At 39.4% G+C, this 16,627-nt stretch overlaps 1 protein-coding gene across 1 annotated transcript in view; it reads right to left on the reverse strand.

The window, feature by feature from the left end:
• Positions 1–2,656: 2,656 nt before the first annotated feature.
• Positions 2,657–16,627, reverse strand: part of TRHR (thyrotropin releasing hormone receptor) — a 35,471-nt gene continuing 21,500 nt past the window's right edge. Inside the window, exon 2 of the mRNA XM_090282757.1 lies at positions 2,657–3,067. Coding sequence (XP_090138883.1) covers positions 2,657–3,067 — 411 coding nt within the window. The remainder of the gene's footprint in view (positions 3,068–16,627) is intronic.

Below are 16,627 nucleotides of genomic sequence, written 5' to 3' on the forward strand. Positions count from 1 at the left end.
GTTATGGCATTTGCTTTGGAGTTGAAACACTGTGAACTGTGTTCTTTTGTATTTCCCATGTGGTCTAAAATGAACAGATTATTATCAAATAATGTTTTAAAAAATTAAAATGGAAATACTGAGCTCAGATATTAAATTTCCAAAAGTGGGGAGGTATACTGCATTCTGTGTATAACATGTAAGACAAATTATAATTTTTTTCAACATATGATAGTACCACTCTGCAAAGTATGTGTGTATATATATGTATATATAAATGTATACATATGTATATATGTGTATATCTGTGTATATATATACAGATACACACACACACACACACACACACACATATATAAAATTATTATTTAGGCCTTCAGGCCACAAGCATTTTGATCAACAGGCTGGCTTAAAAAAAGAGACATATTTTCTCTATCCAATATCTATACAATTTAGGGAAAATGCATTGATCCCTGATCTTTGGTCTTATTATAAGAGACATTACAGCTGTAGTGAGATTATGATGAAGATTATGTTGGCTAAGGACCTATTAGCATGCCTGAGACATTATTAGAAGTTCAATGATATAAGTTCCTTCCCCTAATGAAAAGTATCTAATATACGCCAATCCACCTTTGTTAGGCAATTTATTTACATGTGTGTCTGTGTTTGTATGCACCTGCCCTTGTGCTTATGTGGTTTGGAGTTGGTGATCCCTCTGTGTGCTTCCAAGATTAACACCTAATCCAGGATGCAAGTCAGTTAAAATAGATTTCTTGGTGTCATGCAGACAGACTTTAGGGTATTTATATAAATATTTGCTTGCATTTTTTTTACTGACTCAGGAACAGGATAAGAATGTCTATGAGGCCAATTTTTACAAAAGCATATTTCAAAATGAGGTTCCAGATGGCAAAGCCTCCATGAAACAGCATTGTAAAACTGGAGTTTGCAAGACAGAATGGTGTATGTACTCTTCATTAAAAAAGTGGGGTGGAGTAATTATCATTAGTGATTAGATTCCAGAAAAAATGCCCAAAGAGGGATACAGGCTGGAGAGGAAAATTTCCAGCCTATGGAACACTTACAAGTACCTTGTACTTTTGGACACAGTCATTAAAAATCAGCTGTTACTGAGCCATCACCAAGAACAATTTATATAGTGGGAGATGCTGGTTGGCTAAATCTCAGTAGGTGAGTCATTTGAAAGGAATTAAAGTAAGACCAGATACTGTGTTCTGGGCAAATTCACATGCATACCTTTCTAATGATCACTGGAATAAAATAGCAGGTCTAAGTCATAACTATAAAGCTATATTGATTGAGCTGAAATCAGTTTCATCTCTACTGAAAATAAAGCCAACAACATTTTGCATTGTCTTGATTTAGACTCTGGAAACAAGATATCACTAGCATTTGAAAAATGATAAAGCACCTACAAAGAACAAGCAGGCAGAAAGATAGACAACTGTAGACAAGTTAAAACATGTAGTCTGCATACAATGCTCAGAGGGGAATCTTCATCTTGGAGTGTAATGGTTAGACTTGGACTGGCTTAGAATAACAAGTAAGCTTTTGAGAAGGTTCTGACTTTTAAGCTAGATTCAGTCAGAAGGATTTATTCACTTGACATGGCTCAGTAGTTTCTACACATGAAGGCTTGCACAAAAAGGATTTTCTTTCTTAAAAGTTCCAGAGAAAAATGAAACCTTATTTTAAATATTTGGTCTTGTCTTGACTATACTTTTTAATATTAATTATGTGTTAGTTTTTATCTTCACAGTTATTTAATCTGGATAATTCTTGTGTCTCACCCATCATTCAGGAAGCTTGAAGAGTTGATAAGAACTGGATTTACCTAAAAATTAAATCTATATTTCCCCATAATTTGTAAATTTTTTACATTCAAGTTGAAATGATGACTGTCTACTTCATAAGAAATAAAAATCATCTCAAAATTTTATAAGCATTATGACATTTGTTTTTGCACTTGTTTTAGTATAGTGAACATATTTGTCTAAAATCTCATTTTTACATAATAAGTAAAATAGTTTTTTCTATTTTTTCCTGTAGTCTCAGATTTGCATGACATAGCATTGTACTTTGTTGAAATGCTACATGCAAATGTTTAGACACTTTGCACATTACAAGATTACCAAAGACAGGGTGGGGCAAAAGTAAGTTTACAATTGTGAGTACAGGATACAGAGTTTATTTGTGTATTATTATGTATTCATTATTGTATTATTTTCCATATGAACAACTGCAAGCCTACTTCTGACCCACCCTATATATAAATAATTTGTGGGGCAGTGGAGAAATCACATTTGATAGAGTTATAAGTAATGTAAATTGATCTCTAGATTGTATCTAAGCTTCATAGCCACCCCCCAAAAAAATAAAATAAAATTTTCAAATTAATTCGAAAGAGCAACACCCTCAATTTTCACCCTTTGACTATTTCACACATCTGCTTCATAGTTTGTGATATTAGTTTTGTGATTCTAGAAGGAAAACATAAATCATTTTGTGGGTTTAACTATCTTGGGCCAGGATTTGTTAGAGTACTGGAGAAGACTTTCTCAGCCACCTTCACATATGAGTATTGGCCTTTTCTTCTCTTGGCTTTATAACTGCACAGACTTCCTTTGTGGTCCATTTTCTTCTAACTCATGAATCAGCTTTGACTAAAGGTTGTTTCAGAAGCCAAGCAGGTATCATCAAAAGACATTTTCGTGGCAGACAAGTAGGTGTCAGTGACCATCATACCATCATGCTCCTCTGTGCTGAAGTGATCTGACTCCTTAATGACGCTGTAATTCAGGGCCACACTGTAGTTAGCAGGTTTCTCTGTTGGCTTCTGTTTACAGTTGCAGAGTTTTCTGAAGGCGGCTCGAAATTTCTGGGACATGAGGTTGTAGATCACTGGGTTGATAGCACTGTTGAGATAGATGCAAATTCTGCAAAACAGTAAGAACCAATTTTCTTGGAAAGGACTGGAGAGAAATGAATTAACAACCACAAGAGTCCGGTAGGGCATCCATAAAAGGGCAAACAGAATTACAACCACTGCCAACATCTTGGTGACCTGTGGAGACAGAAAGAAAGAGAAAAGCAGTGCAAACACAAATGAAAACAAAGCAAAGCAAAAGAACAAAAACAATACAACCTCCCGCCCCCCAACCTTCAGTCCCTGAGATGTAGTCTGTGACAAAGACTTAAGTGTAGGCAGGTTATTTGGGAGATAGCCTCAGGCAGCCAGATCAAGGGTATGGAGGAAAGTGTCACAGAGGAAGAAAAGCTAAAATAAGGCATGTATTATTGAGACAATCCCCATTAGGAACACCTGCAGATCAAATAGTGCACTTCAGGGTTATCTGTCCAGAGGAGGAGAGGCAGAGGCATTTATCCACAGGTTGCCCCCCCACTTTGTTGAGGGGTACCCTTAAGGGCTTTAATGACCCTGAACTTCCAGGATTCTCCTGCCTGGACACTGCTGGAGGATTTAAAAAGTACCTTGAGGCAGAGAAGAGGCTAGACAATCAAGGGACAGTGGATACCTGAAGTGGGACATTCTCTCCAAGCAGGAACCGTTGCCTGAAGCTGTGACTGCCATCAGTCCTGCTAAGAAGATGTGACAGGGGGGGCCAAAATGCATGTCTGTGACAAACATTAGGAGACTTAGGGTCTAATCTCATCTTCACATACCTTATTTAATATCCCAAGAAATGGTCTTAACCTTCATTATGGCTCCTCTAGAATCGAGCCAATATTGCTCCCCGATATCAAATGAGGTAACATAACAGCTTGAAAAGGATAAAGTAGCTTAAGCAAAAAAACCAATGGTAATTGAATGTCTATGTGCCAGACACTATACTATACAAGGTGCTTTACATATGTGATCACATTTAAAAATCTTAAAACCCTCCAAAATAGCTCTTACATCATCTGTTGTTCAAATTAGAAAATGGAGGTAGAGATGCTGGTAAGTACTGTGGAGGGAGGTGTAAATTCTTAGAGTCGGATTGGAATCCACGTTGCCAGGAATCCAAAGCTGCACAGCTTCCCTTTGGGGCGATGGGAGCTGGAGGCCAGAGAAAACAAACTCTGGAATTTAATGTGGTCCTAAGTACAAGCAATGCACAGGATCTAGGACAGTAGGTAGGATGAGGTTTAATATCCAAGATTGCCCAGGGACAAGATTACTGACAGGCATAATTTAGCAGATTCTTCTCTCATTCACCTCCGTGCTCAGTGAAAGGCTGGGAATTGGCCTGTATTCAGAGTTAAATCATCTGGCTTTGATTACATAAGTGGTTTTAAGACCTTAATAAAGTCATTCATCTGCACTTCCATTCCTACGTCTAGAAATATGTCTGATCATATTGTTTCATTTACTTCATAGAGATTTGGAGAAAATGAAATAATGGACGTGGAAAGGGCTTTGAAACTTTAAAGCACTATGGAAATTATTATTACCCTTTGGCTAATGACAACATAAAGAGACCATAGTGTTTCAAACATAGGAATGGTATATTAAAACTGTAGCAGCGATTATCTTTAGGTGGAAGAGAATAACTGATTTTCTTCAAGAGCACACTTTACACACTTAAAAATAAGGTTTCAGTTATCTTTAGTTTCCCACAAAGTTTGAGAAATTCCAGCTTCCTCAGCCCATACTTTCTAGATGCTCTGAACTTGAAACATTTCCAACAACATAGAAGGACCTGATCCTTGCTCCCTCATTCCTCTTACCCTCTCAGCTGTTCCATGGAAGCCCCCACCAGCAGCCTCTATTTTGTTCTGACATTGAGGGAGATCCTGTTTTTAGAGAAGGCTTTTTAAAGTTCTTTAATGTAGAAATAAAGATTCCACATCTAGACACCTTTTCTATCATTGGTCGGCGGCGGCGGCGGCGGCGGCGGCAGCCGTCCGTCTCGAGAGACGATGGTGTAGCTTCTTAAGAGTCTATCTGCACCGCCGAGAATGGCTGTGCAGTCCAACTCGGGAGTTGACACGGTATCTGTCTCCTCCCGTGTTGAATCGACATCTTGCGATGTCGCTGGAGTGTCCTCTCCAGTGAAGCTGAAGCTACAGAGCCTGGGCAGGGTGATATGGAGGGTCTGCTGTTGCCCATGCAGCAGACCCCCCCTCTCTTCGCAGCTGAAGGGTCCAAGGGAAAGAAGGAGTCAATACAGCTTGGCTTCAGGTGCGCCGCAGGAGTTGCCGGTGTTGACTACAACGTCAAACCGCCTTAGGGACTCCGGTTCCGGATTTTCTGTCGGGGTTTACTCCCTTAGCCTTTCCCCTGAAGAGGTATGCCGCAAGGCAGCGGAGGTTTTTTGGAATCAGAGTTTTCCTTCTCTGATGTGCCCTGACTGGAAGATCGAACCAGCGACACTTAGCTCGCAGGCCGACGCTCAATCCACTGAGCCAAACCAGCCAGGGTCTATCATTGGTAGTGACTATAAATTTAGCTCCCAACCTTATACTTAATCCTGGTTGTAGAATCCATGTTAGTCTCCAGTGTGAGAATACCTTCCCCCACCCCACCTCCCTGCAGAGAACTCCTGGTCCTCCAGTCATGGGGCTCTATCTTACCCTTAACCATATCTTTTCCACCTGGGCCAGGAGCTCCCAGGAGTCTTGAATTGCAGAGGTAACATTAGTCTCTGGCTGCTATGCCTCCATCCTTGGCTTTCCAAATATCAATTGCTGTAAGGTTTCTCATCTATGGGTACACATCACCTTCATCTCTTTTTGAATGACTTCTACTACTTTCTTGCAATGGCACCTATGAGCTATCCACCTGCTCTCCAGTTACTGTGTTTCCTCTACTTCCAAGGCTGTCTTATTGCTTTCTAGATACCCTGCCCTCCTCTTCTAGCTCACTCACTGTTCCCTGAGGTCTCTTCTGACTCAGTGCATGTAAGATAGTAACACTTCCTACTTTGTTCCCTGGGGGGTTGAGAAGTTGTTCAGTGGGAAGTTAAGCTTTTCACATTGGTAACACCAGGTGAGGCATTCCAGGGAGTCTGACTTCTTTTAGAGATAAGGAGGATCTATTCAGGCAAGAGGTTAATTGAAGCCTGATTTTTCCTAAGTAGGTTTAAGATTATGAGTAATTGATTCGAGGAAATCCAGACTTAATTTAGTGATTAAAAATTCTGAGCTTTGGAAGGAGCTATTGTAATTACTATCTTTATTACCATCAGAGAAGGAAAACTCTGACTCCAAAAAACCTCCGCTGCCTTGCGGCATACCTCTTCAGGGGAAAGGCTAAGGGAGTAAACCCCGACAGAAAATCCGGAGCCGGAGTCCCTAAGGCGGTTTGACGTTGTAGTCAACACCGGCAACTCCTGCGGCGCACCTGAAGCCAAGCTGTATTGACTCCGTCTTTCCCTTGGACCCTTCAGCTGCGAAGAGAGGGGGGGTCTGCTGCATGGGCAACAGCAGACCCTCCATATCACCCTGCCCAGGCTCTGTAGCTTCAGCTTCACTGGAGAGGACACTCCAGCATCATCGCAAGATGTCGATTCAACAAGGGAGGAGACAGATACCGTGTCACTCCCGAGTCGGACTGCACAGCCATTCTCGGCGGTGCAGATAGACTCTTAAGAAGCTACACCATCGTCTCTCGAGACGGACGGCTGCCAAAATCTTTATTACCTCTATTCCTATCATCATCACCTCTAACATCCCTGCCTTTGTTTCCTGCCTAGTACTCCAAGTTGTCTGGCATCAGTTTACTGCTTTGCATTGCCAACATCCTCCCACTCCTTGCCAAGGACTCAGCATCCTACACTGGAATCCCTGGTTTGATTTCCAATTAGACTGTTGCCACCACATTTGAGTCCTTCATGATGGCTCATCACGAAGATATGTAAACAGTATCATATTTAATGCTTATAATAACTCAATGTGTAAGCTAGTATTAGTTCTTCTTTGCATATCAGGAAACTGGAGTTTAGAGAGTATATGTGATTTGTCTAAAGACACCTGGGTAGCAGTAACAGAGCAATAATTCAGCCTAAGTCTACTTAAGCCAAAGCCCTCTTTCCTTTATATTCTGCTCTCTCTGTGAAAGTCTTTTGCATTTCAATGATGAGATTTTTTTATTGTGTTACCCCTATCATAGTTGCTGTCATGGGAACATTTAACTTCTTCTAAGTATAAATCCAACAAACTTATTCCTGCTAAATTTCCGAACTTAAAGGTTGAATTTCGTCTATATTTATATCTGTTTCTACAATGGTCAGGTGAAACACTGAATCTACATTTACTATCTATCTGTCTGTTTTCACTTAATGTCAGCAAGGGAGCAACTTTCATTGTCTCAAAGGAAAACAACCTTTTTCAAGATTAGAATCTCTGCCATGAGCTCGCACAGCCCCCACGCATACTTAGACATCACTCCCCAAATTTCTGATTGTGATGAACAGTATTTGTTCATCTCTCCAATAGACAGTGAGCTTATTTAGGGTGGGGGAAGGTTATTTATTTCTCTATCTTCAGGGACTTAGTACAGTAGGTGATATAGGATGGTCTTCAATAAATGTTGAATAAATTCAAGCATTGAAAGAATTATTTTAAGATGTGTACCCATAATCATTTTCTGGGTTTCAGTTCTCCAACATAATATTAGAAGATTTTTGCAAATACTGTATTTTTAATATTAAAATTCTTTATAAATGAGATGGCTTAATTAGTAAAATGAGTGCTTAATACATTTCAGCTCTTTATTTGAAACATATTTTTAAAAATTTAAGGAGGTATGCAATGAAACAAATACAATGATTTTCTAAGTTTGACCCAGAGGAAATTATGAATTCAATGGGATGATAGACAATATACTTAACCCCACTCATCATTATCTGTGGTTAATTTCAAATATCTTTGATTAAATTTAATCACTTTCTAAGATGTTCACAAGTATATCTAGTGCAGCCATAGCTTGGATTTTAGCACCTCTTACTCAGTATGGGAGCAAACACCCAGAAAGGAAATGTCCCGGAGATTGTCTTTCATATTCAATTAATTTCATGGCAGTTGCTAAAGTTTTATTGCTGTTGTTATTCTTTATCTGAAATAAAGTAAAAAATGTTAATTTGAAAATATCTTGAGCCATTAGTTTTAAGCATTGTGATTTTTGTGGAGACAATGCATGGGATATGCAATTATATAAAAAACTGTCTTCTTTATACAAGTCTCTGCCCCAGGATGGACGTTTCCTTTGGAAACAGCATGCCATAATGATCAAGGAAAAATGATCTTACAATACATTTTTGATTGGGAAAGAATTCATCCATTCAACCTAAGAGATTCATTTGCAGTCGTACTGTGTACCTGTCCAAACCCTGGCTCTTGCAGATTTGATGGTGATGATGCAGAATCATTGCCAGTGGCTTCTTTCTGGAGGGCAGTTATAATGCAATGTAATAAATGCTAAGACAGAGGATATTTTCTTCTATGAGAGTACCTGATCTGGACCTGGGGTTGAGGAGTGGACAGTGAAGACTTTCTGGTTTCAGTGACACCTAAGCCAAAATCGGAAGGTAGAGAGAGGCGGGAGGAATAGTCCTGCAGAGATTGTGTGTGTGATGATAGGGAGACATAAGATAGCAGGGTGTATCATGGGGACCAGAAGTGATGTAGCCTGCAAGTTCCAGTTGCAGACCATGTAAATAAGTGGAGCTTCCTTTTTCTTTAGGAAGCCTGTAGAAACCATTACACCATTACAAAAGCCATTTTTTCCCTTCTTTTTAAAATCCTCACCCAAGGATATGTTCATTGCTTTTAGAGAGAGAAGAGAGGTGGGGGGAGGAGAGAAAGACGGAGAGAGAGGAAAAAGAGACACAAAGAGAGAAATAGGCAGCAAGACAGGGAGATAGATATATAGAGAGAGACTCATCTGACAGAGAAACCTCGATCAGCTGCCTCCTGCAGATGCCCCAACCAAGGGTGAAATCTGCAACCCAGGCATGTGCCCTGACTGGGAACTGAACCTGCAACGTTTAGATGTATGTGGTACAGAAACAGGGAGGTCCGAAAACAAACCCCAGAGTTTGCCGCTGGGAGAGAGGGAAAAGGAAGCAGCTTTCAGGATGCCCTTGCATGCCTGGAGCTAGTGGCTGGAAACATTGTTGCAAAGATCTGCTTTACTTCCAAGGCTCTCGTCTGGGAGGGATCTTGGACTGTGGGCTGGTACGGAAGAAGCAGACAGAGCCTACGTAGGGTTCTGTGAATGGTCAGAACTGTTTGCAACACCCGCTGAGCGAGAGGATGCAGTGAGGGGGAGAGAGGAGGCAGGGAGGAAGAGAGAAGCAGCTGCGGACATTTTGGGCTGGCTCTGGCTCTAGGAGGCTCTGGCCCTCACTCTCTGGCTCTCGCTCTGGTGGGCTCCCTCCACGTGGCTTGGAGGGGCAAGGGTCTCCAGGCTTCTTTAAGAAGAGGCTCTTGCCAGGCTGCTTGGAGAAGGAGAGGAGATCCATGCGGTTTGCAGGAAGAAGGCAGTTTACAAGGAGGCTGAGAATCCAGGTGGTCCTGCATTGAGAGCTGGAGGGCACCACAGCACAGAAAGGACCTCCCCAATCAGAACTGAGTGATTGGCAGCTACTGGTAAAGCTGAACTGTGTCTAGGAAGTAGGGAAACGGTGTTTCTGACTTTCCTAAGACTGGCCAGGTCTGGGAGGGGGAGGCAGGACTATGTATAAATAAACAATTCTTTTTTTTTTCACCAAACTCTGGTATTAAGAGTTATAATTCTGGCGGCGGGCAGTCGGGCCCCTAACTAAACAGCCCATGGGTTCTGTTTCAATCGGAGCAGCCCAGGGGTTCTGCTACATATGGGACGACACTCCAATCAACTGAGCCACTCAGCCAGGGAAAAAGACATCACTTTTTTTATGTTGAGGTGATGTGTTGCTCTATAAGGTGCTTGGCTTTCCACTGCCAGGGGAGAAGGAGGGGTGCTGCTACCAAAGAAGATAGAGCTGCAGGGCAGAGTGTTTTCTGAAAAATGTCAGCTCCTTGGAGTGCCTTGTCCACCAGGAAGTAGCCATTTTTGTAGAGCATATTGAAAGCCAGACAAGAAGGTGTAAAAATCAGTTGATTAAAATGTAGTGTTTAAAGAGAGAGATTGCCAGCAGAGATGGTTAAGGGGAAGAGCACAGTGGGAACGGGAAGGTCCAGGAGCTGAAGCAGCTTCTGCCCTTGGCCACCATGGTGAAGGGTTATCTTTTTCTGTGAGGATCAGGTTGAAATTTTTAAATCAAGCTAGACTATATATTAATATATATATTCAAGAATATTAAACATTTAATCTTTGAACAATTCTGAGAGATAATTGTTACTATAATACCTAGTAAAAAGTATAATTGATTTTACATGTATATTTATATATATAAAAACGGTTTGTTGTATTTAATTATGTGGAATAGTGTCATATAGTTCTCCTAAGACAGTGATTCTCAACCTTCCTAAAGCCACGACCCTTTAATACAATTCCTCATGTTGTGGTGACCTCCGACCATAAAATTATTTTTGTTGCTACTTCATAATTGTAATTTTGCTACTGTTATAAATCGTAATGTAAATATCTGTTATGCAGGATGTATTTTCATTGTCACAAATTGAACGTAATTAAAGCATTGTGATTAATCACAAAAACAATATGTAATTATATATGTGTTTTCCAATGGTCTTAGGAGACCCCTGTGAAAGGGTCGTTCAACCCCCAAACGGGGTCGTGACCCACAGGTTGAGAACCACTGTCCTAAGAGTTTAGATTCTGTCCTTCACAACTCATCCTTTTGTCATCTTTATCACCTTTATCAACTTTAGATAAAGACCCTGGTTAAAGACATTTTTGCTCTCTATTTTAAATGTGAACTGGATAGATTTCTAACTGATTGTCAAAGCTGAGATTATGGTACCTTGAGTGGGCACAGGCTCAGCACTGCATAGGTGGGCTACACGTGAAAAACCAGAGGCTAACTGGTTTCTCCTTTCCGTTCTGCCAGAAACCTCATATTACTACTATGACTTTTACTACAAGTTCTAAACCTATTAACTAATCTTTGCATAGTGCTTTAAAAAAAATAAGTGTTACATTTATAAAAAAGTTGTAAAAGTAGTATAGAGTTTCCATATGCTTTACCCCAAAGGCCCCCTATTATTAACACCTTGCATTGAATAGTGCATTTGTCACGGTTAATGAACAGTACTGATAACAGTACTGATAATTTTATATGGAGTTAGCTCTATACTTTATTAAGATTTCATGAGTTTTTCCCTGATGTCCTTTTCTGTTCCAGGACGCCATCCTGGATACCACATTATATTTAGTCATCGTGTCTCTTTAGTTTCCTTTGGATTATAATAACTTTTTAAGAAGCTTTTCTTATTTTTGATGGCTTTGCTAACATTGATGTATATCGGCTAGGTATTTTGTAGTGAATTTCTCATTTTGAGTATGGCTGGTGTTTTTTGTGGTTAAGAATAAAGTTATGACTTTTTGGGAGGAAAGCCACAGAGGTGAAGTGCCATTCTCAAAACAGCATACGAAGGATACATGCTATCACCTTGATTAATGACTGATGATGTTAACTGTGTATATTGCTTTATTGACATATAGTTTACATATAATTAAATTCACCCACTTAAAAGGTACAATTTAAGAGTTTTTAGTGTATTCAGTTATACAGCCCTCACCACAATCTAATTCTAGGACATTTTCTTTATTTAGAATAGAAACCCCATACCCATTAGCAGTTACTTCTTACCTCTCCCCAGTTTTTCCCAGCCTCAGGCAACCACTAGTATACTTTTTCCTATTCTAAATAACTTATATGAATGGAGCCACACAGTCTTTTGTGTATGACTGGCTTCATTCATTTAGAATAATGTTTTTAAGCTTCATCCATGTTGTGACATGTATCAGTATTTCATTTCTTTTGTGCTGAATAATAGTCCATTGATGTATTCAATATATGCCACATTTTATTTATCCCTTCAGTTGGTTGGTTTCCACTTTTTGCTTATAATGAATAACACTGTGAACATTTGTATACAAATTTTTACATGGATGCTTTTTATTTTTCTTTGGTATATACCCAAAAGTAGAATTGCTGGGCTCTGTATTGCTTTTTAAATTATAATGTATTCAAGAATATTAAACATTTAATCTTCAAAGCAATTCTGAGAGATAATTATTACTATATTACCTAGTAAAAAGTATAACTCATTTTACAGATATATTGGCACTGACGAAAGATACAGAGTAAGGACAAAACTAAAACAGTTGTGATGAATTCTTAGGCTGCTTTTGATATTTGGAGGAAAAGTACAAGACAGAAAAACACGAGTAAAAGGAAATGGCTATTTGGGGAGAAATTTATTATTTACTTATACTAATAAAAACTTTCATTTATCAGACAAGCCTATTTTGGAATGGGTTCAAGAGATGAGAGAGAAGTGGATAGTGATTATAAACATATCTTTTGAGAGTTTTGCTGGAAAAGGAAGTAGAGAAATAGAGGGGTTGCCAGAGGAAATAAAGAGTCAATCTACTTTTTTAATGTAGAAAATATTACAGTATCTTTATTTGATAGAGAGGGGACAAGTTATGATCCAGGAGGGAGAGAAAGGTGGCAATTGGTGGAACTACCTATGTTCTTGAGTAAGGAATAGTGTCCGGTGCACAAGGAGGGGTTGGCGTCTTCTCAAGTAGATGCACAAAATTATTTTTTGACATCTGTCCCCTTTTTCCTGGCCACATTTGACCTAAGAGATAGGGATAACACAGAAGAAAATGGCACCTTTCTTGAAAATGCCCTGAATCTTGAACGAAGTCCTGGGAGCAGTTAATTGTTTAATTTCTTAAAATTAACGAAGTACTTTCATCATCATTGAACCATTGGGTGTTCCTATCCCTGCGAAACCTTTAGGACAGGGGATATGATTCCCGTTTCATTGATGAGGAAATGGAAACTGAACTCAGAAAGGCAGAGCTAAAAGCTAGTTATTGAAATAAGGTCTTTTGACTCTAAGTCTAGGTTTCTTTCTAGATCGTTACAAAAATTAACATATATAGTGAGTTGAAGACTTATAATCATTATAAATATTTGGAAAGGATAATATTGTTGGCAAGAAATATTGGTAGCCTGGAATCATGTTTACCCGCCTTCCCCCAAATTGGAGTGTTACATTTAGAAGTACTAATTAAGGAAAAGAAGGTTGTCATAATCAAGCAGATGGGAATTTTTCACAACAGTCTATTTCCTAGGGAAAACACAACTAAGAAAATGAAACTGTAATAAAATGGAAAAAAAAAGGAAACTTTTATTCTGAGGGTTCAAAGCCCTTTCAATAGCCTTTCATTTAAGAGGATTGGGTTATATATAGTTTGTGGACATTTTGATTATCAGAGATTTGTTTAATAGTCTGACTAGGAGTCATCAGGAGTTGATTCATATTAAGTTTTCTGGGAGATTTAGTTGAAATTCCTGTACTGAGAAAAAAGTTCTGACTTTTTAATTCTATGCAGAAAAAAATTTTGTGCATGATCGTAGGTCTTGTACTTTCTTGGGAGATAAAGGCTGTGGCCCAGTCCTTCTGCGTGTGAATGAGTGACAAAGTGTCATGGAGACAGAGGAAAGAGCTGAAATTGGCATCCAGTTTCTTGGTTTCACAATCCATCTCTGACCCTGAGGAGACTGGGCAGGTCACATGGTCTTATGTCTGGACCTCATTTCCCAGAATCAGTAACTGTACAATCTAGATTCCTCTGAAAAGTGTCTCCAGAGCTAACATTGCTAGAAGATCTAACTTACGTGTTACTAATGGTAACACAATATTCAGACATATTTATAATCACTTTTACATAATTGAGTTTTGTTATTTGGGCATTACAAAGCCAGGCAAAGGGAAATAGTACCCAGAATGTTGTATGTAACCTTCGAGGTGCTGGTAAACCATAGGAATAGATTCATAGCTTAATCACACTGATTGTCAGGAATCATCTTAATTGCTGCATTCACAGTGGAGTGCTAAAGAAATTACTAGAATTCATTTAAATTTCCTGTAGCTAACTAAGAACATGATGCACTCTAGACCCAGGACCGGGGCTTCCTGACCTACTGTTATTTTCTCTTTTAAAGTTTGCTATAACTGAAATATTTCTAAAGAAATGGAGTTATAGAAATGTATAGGGGTATCACTTTTAGAAAGAAAGCAAATAATTAAATCTTTTTAAGGACTACTGTCAATTTAAACACTCTATGTAAGTTTTAAAAGGAATGATCAGACAAAAGTTATGTAATAAAGGGTAATGGGGCTGTGTTCAAACAGTTGGCTATCCTTTAGTAGCAAAATATCTAGATTTAAGGGCAAAATTAGTAAAAAAGCTTTCTTAGTACTAAAAAGGCAAAGCTATATAACAAGAGGTGGCAACCACACCAGTGAACTGGTGTTTGAAGAATATTCACCACTTTTGTAATCAATGATCTTCAAGACCATCATAGGAGGTTTCGTGAACTGTGAATAGGCTCTTCATTAATTTTGGATTGCACATTCTCTAGTACCAAAGCTCTGTTTTCGGCTTCACGCACAAAGTAAAACAACAAACTTTTATTGGATGTCTGCTTCACAGAAGATTGGGAGGAGTCCTTAGTACATATGCCTGCTGCGTAATAAGAGCTCAATGCATAACTGAATTATTGTTGGGTAAATATTTCTTTTCCACAAATATAAAACATAATTGTAGAAGTATGTATGGGTTTAGGACTCTTCAAATTGGCAAAATGTTCTAGTTCTTGTCCTCTGGCTGGAATGGTCCCATTTTTCAGCAGCGTATTTACATCTGGAAACAGTTCCTTGGTTACTGAATATAGAACAGTTAGCTTTAATATTCTGACGCCACTCTTTAAGGGAAACAATACGTTCTGCATTTGGAGTCTGCTGCATGGTAACAAAGTGGCCTGTTACTGGGAGTGCTGTGCTCTCAGATGGCCTTCAGCAATGGGATCAGTGACCCTTTGCATTTTGTTGCATTAAGTGAGCCAATGGAAGGATCAACTTGAATAGACAATCGTAGAAATCTGAATTTACCCAGCTTCTGCAATGACAGAGGCCTCTGGGATTTTCCTCTGGTAGGTTTTTCTGCTTTGCGTTGTCTTAGTGTCTGGACATCAATGTTTAAAAGGCAGTTATAATTAATGTGGGGTGCTTCATATCACAGAGTGACATCATTGGTGGGGCTTAAACATTGAATGATAGGGCTGGAAAAGGGCTTGGAATCAATTCAAAGTCAGATAAAGTATAATAAAAGTGAATAAAGTTGGAGTGATGATTCATGGTGGAGTGATCATGGACTGTCATACCCTGCATAGTGGATTAATTATAGATTTCTTGACAAGAAGCCACCCAGAGACACTAATGCATGGGTTTTTAACTCTATCTGTCAAGTACAATATTTAAATGTCCCTTTCAGAATAGCCATTCTGGCAAGAATTATGGAGAATTTTCTGGGCTCTGCTCTGATTAAAAAAAGTCCATGAAAACATTAGCAGAGATTCACAGGGGAGAAACTTTGGTCGTATTTGGTGATACTTGAAGAAGAAGTGGGTTACTAAGAAAACAATGGTGATACAATCTTTTTAAAGTGTAAATCTGTAAGTGTGGCGTAATCCAGTGAAATTGAGAAAAAACATTTTCTCCACAAATCTGAGGGTGTGGAGGAAGGGAGGCTTGTCAATCAGAGCTGTTTCCTGAGTGAGACATTTATGGGGACAGGACACTGGACTCTCTATCCCAGTGGGCTGCCTGTGCCCATAGGGTCACATGTCAGTACTCCTGTTGGTAAGACACAAGGGCACGAGGAGAGCCAGAGGCACAGGAGGGCATGCTTTGGTGCAGGACATGACGTGACCTTTCCTCTATGACACCTCCAGTTCTCCAGTAAAATTACTAACATCCATCACCAAACACCAAGCAGGAAGGCATTTCTCGAGGAAAGTGGATGGAGCTCTGTACCCAAGTCTGATGTGGGATGAGCTTTCAAAGACTGTACTTCTTTAAAGAGCAAAGTTAGAAGCACAAACACACGAGGAGTGGAAAAAATAATGGAATATTGAGCTGTTCTGCTTAGTGGTTCAGGACTCACTTGAGAGAGACACTTCAAGGGGTTGCGAGCCTCGCTTTCTGAGAATCTCCAAGAGTCTGTGTTACATGGGGGCGGTGCAGTATTTCTTAACATGTTTCAATCCAGAATGAGGAAAATGAGATGAACATAGAAGGCATTTCAACCTAAACACAGAACTAGCAGATGAGAGAGGAGAAGGGCATTAAGGCCTATGAAATGCTTACCATGTGCCAGGCTCTGTATTTGGTACATTCTTCGTAAGTATCCTGCTTTACCTCCCTTTTACAGGGAATAATACCAATGCTGGGAAAAGCCATGTGCTAATAAATAAAAGCCACACTTTGAGAACGTGTATATTTGACTCCAGAGTCTCCTATTTACTATAATACCTGGAGTTTGGGGAAAAAAATATTTTTCTGAAGTTAATGGTTGGAACTGGCGAAGGCTCTGTGTGAGACTGAAGTAGGGAGAAGGAACAATTAATTTGTATTTCTATCCGAGGGTTGT

This window comes from Furipterus horrens, unplaced genomic scaffold (assembly GCF_987537825.1).
Source record: "Furipterus horrens unplaced genomic scaffold, mFurHor1.1.pri manual_scaffold_7, whole genome shotgun sequence".
Lineage (NCBI taxonomy): Eukaryota > Metazoa > Chordata > Mammalia > Chiroptera > Furipteridae > Furipterus > Furipterus horrens.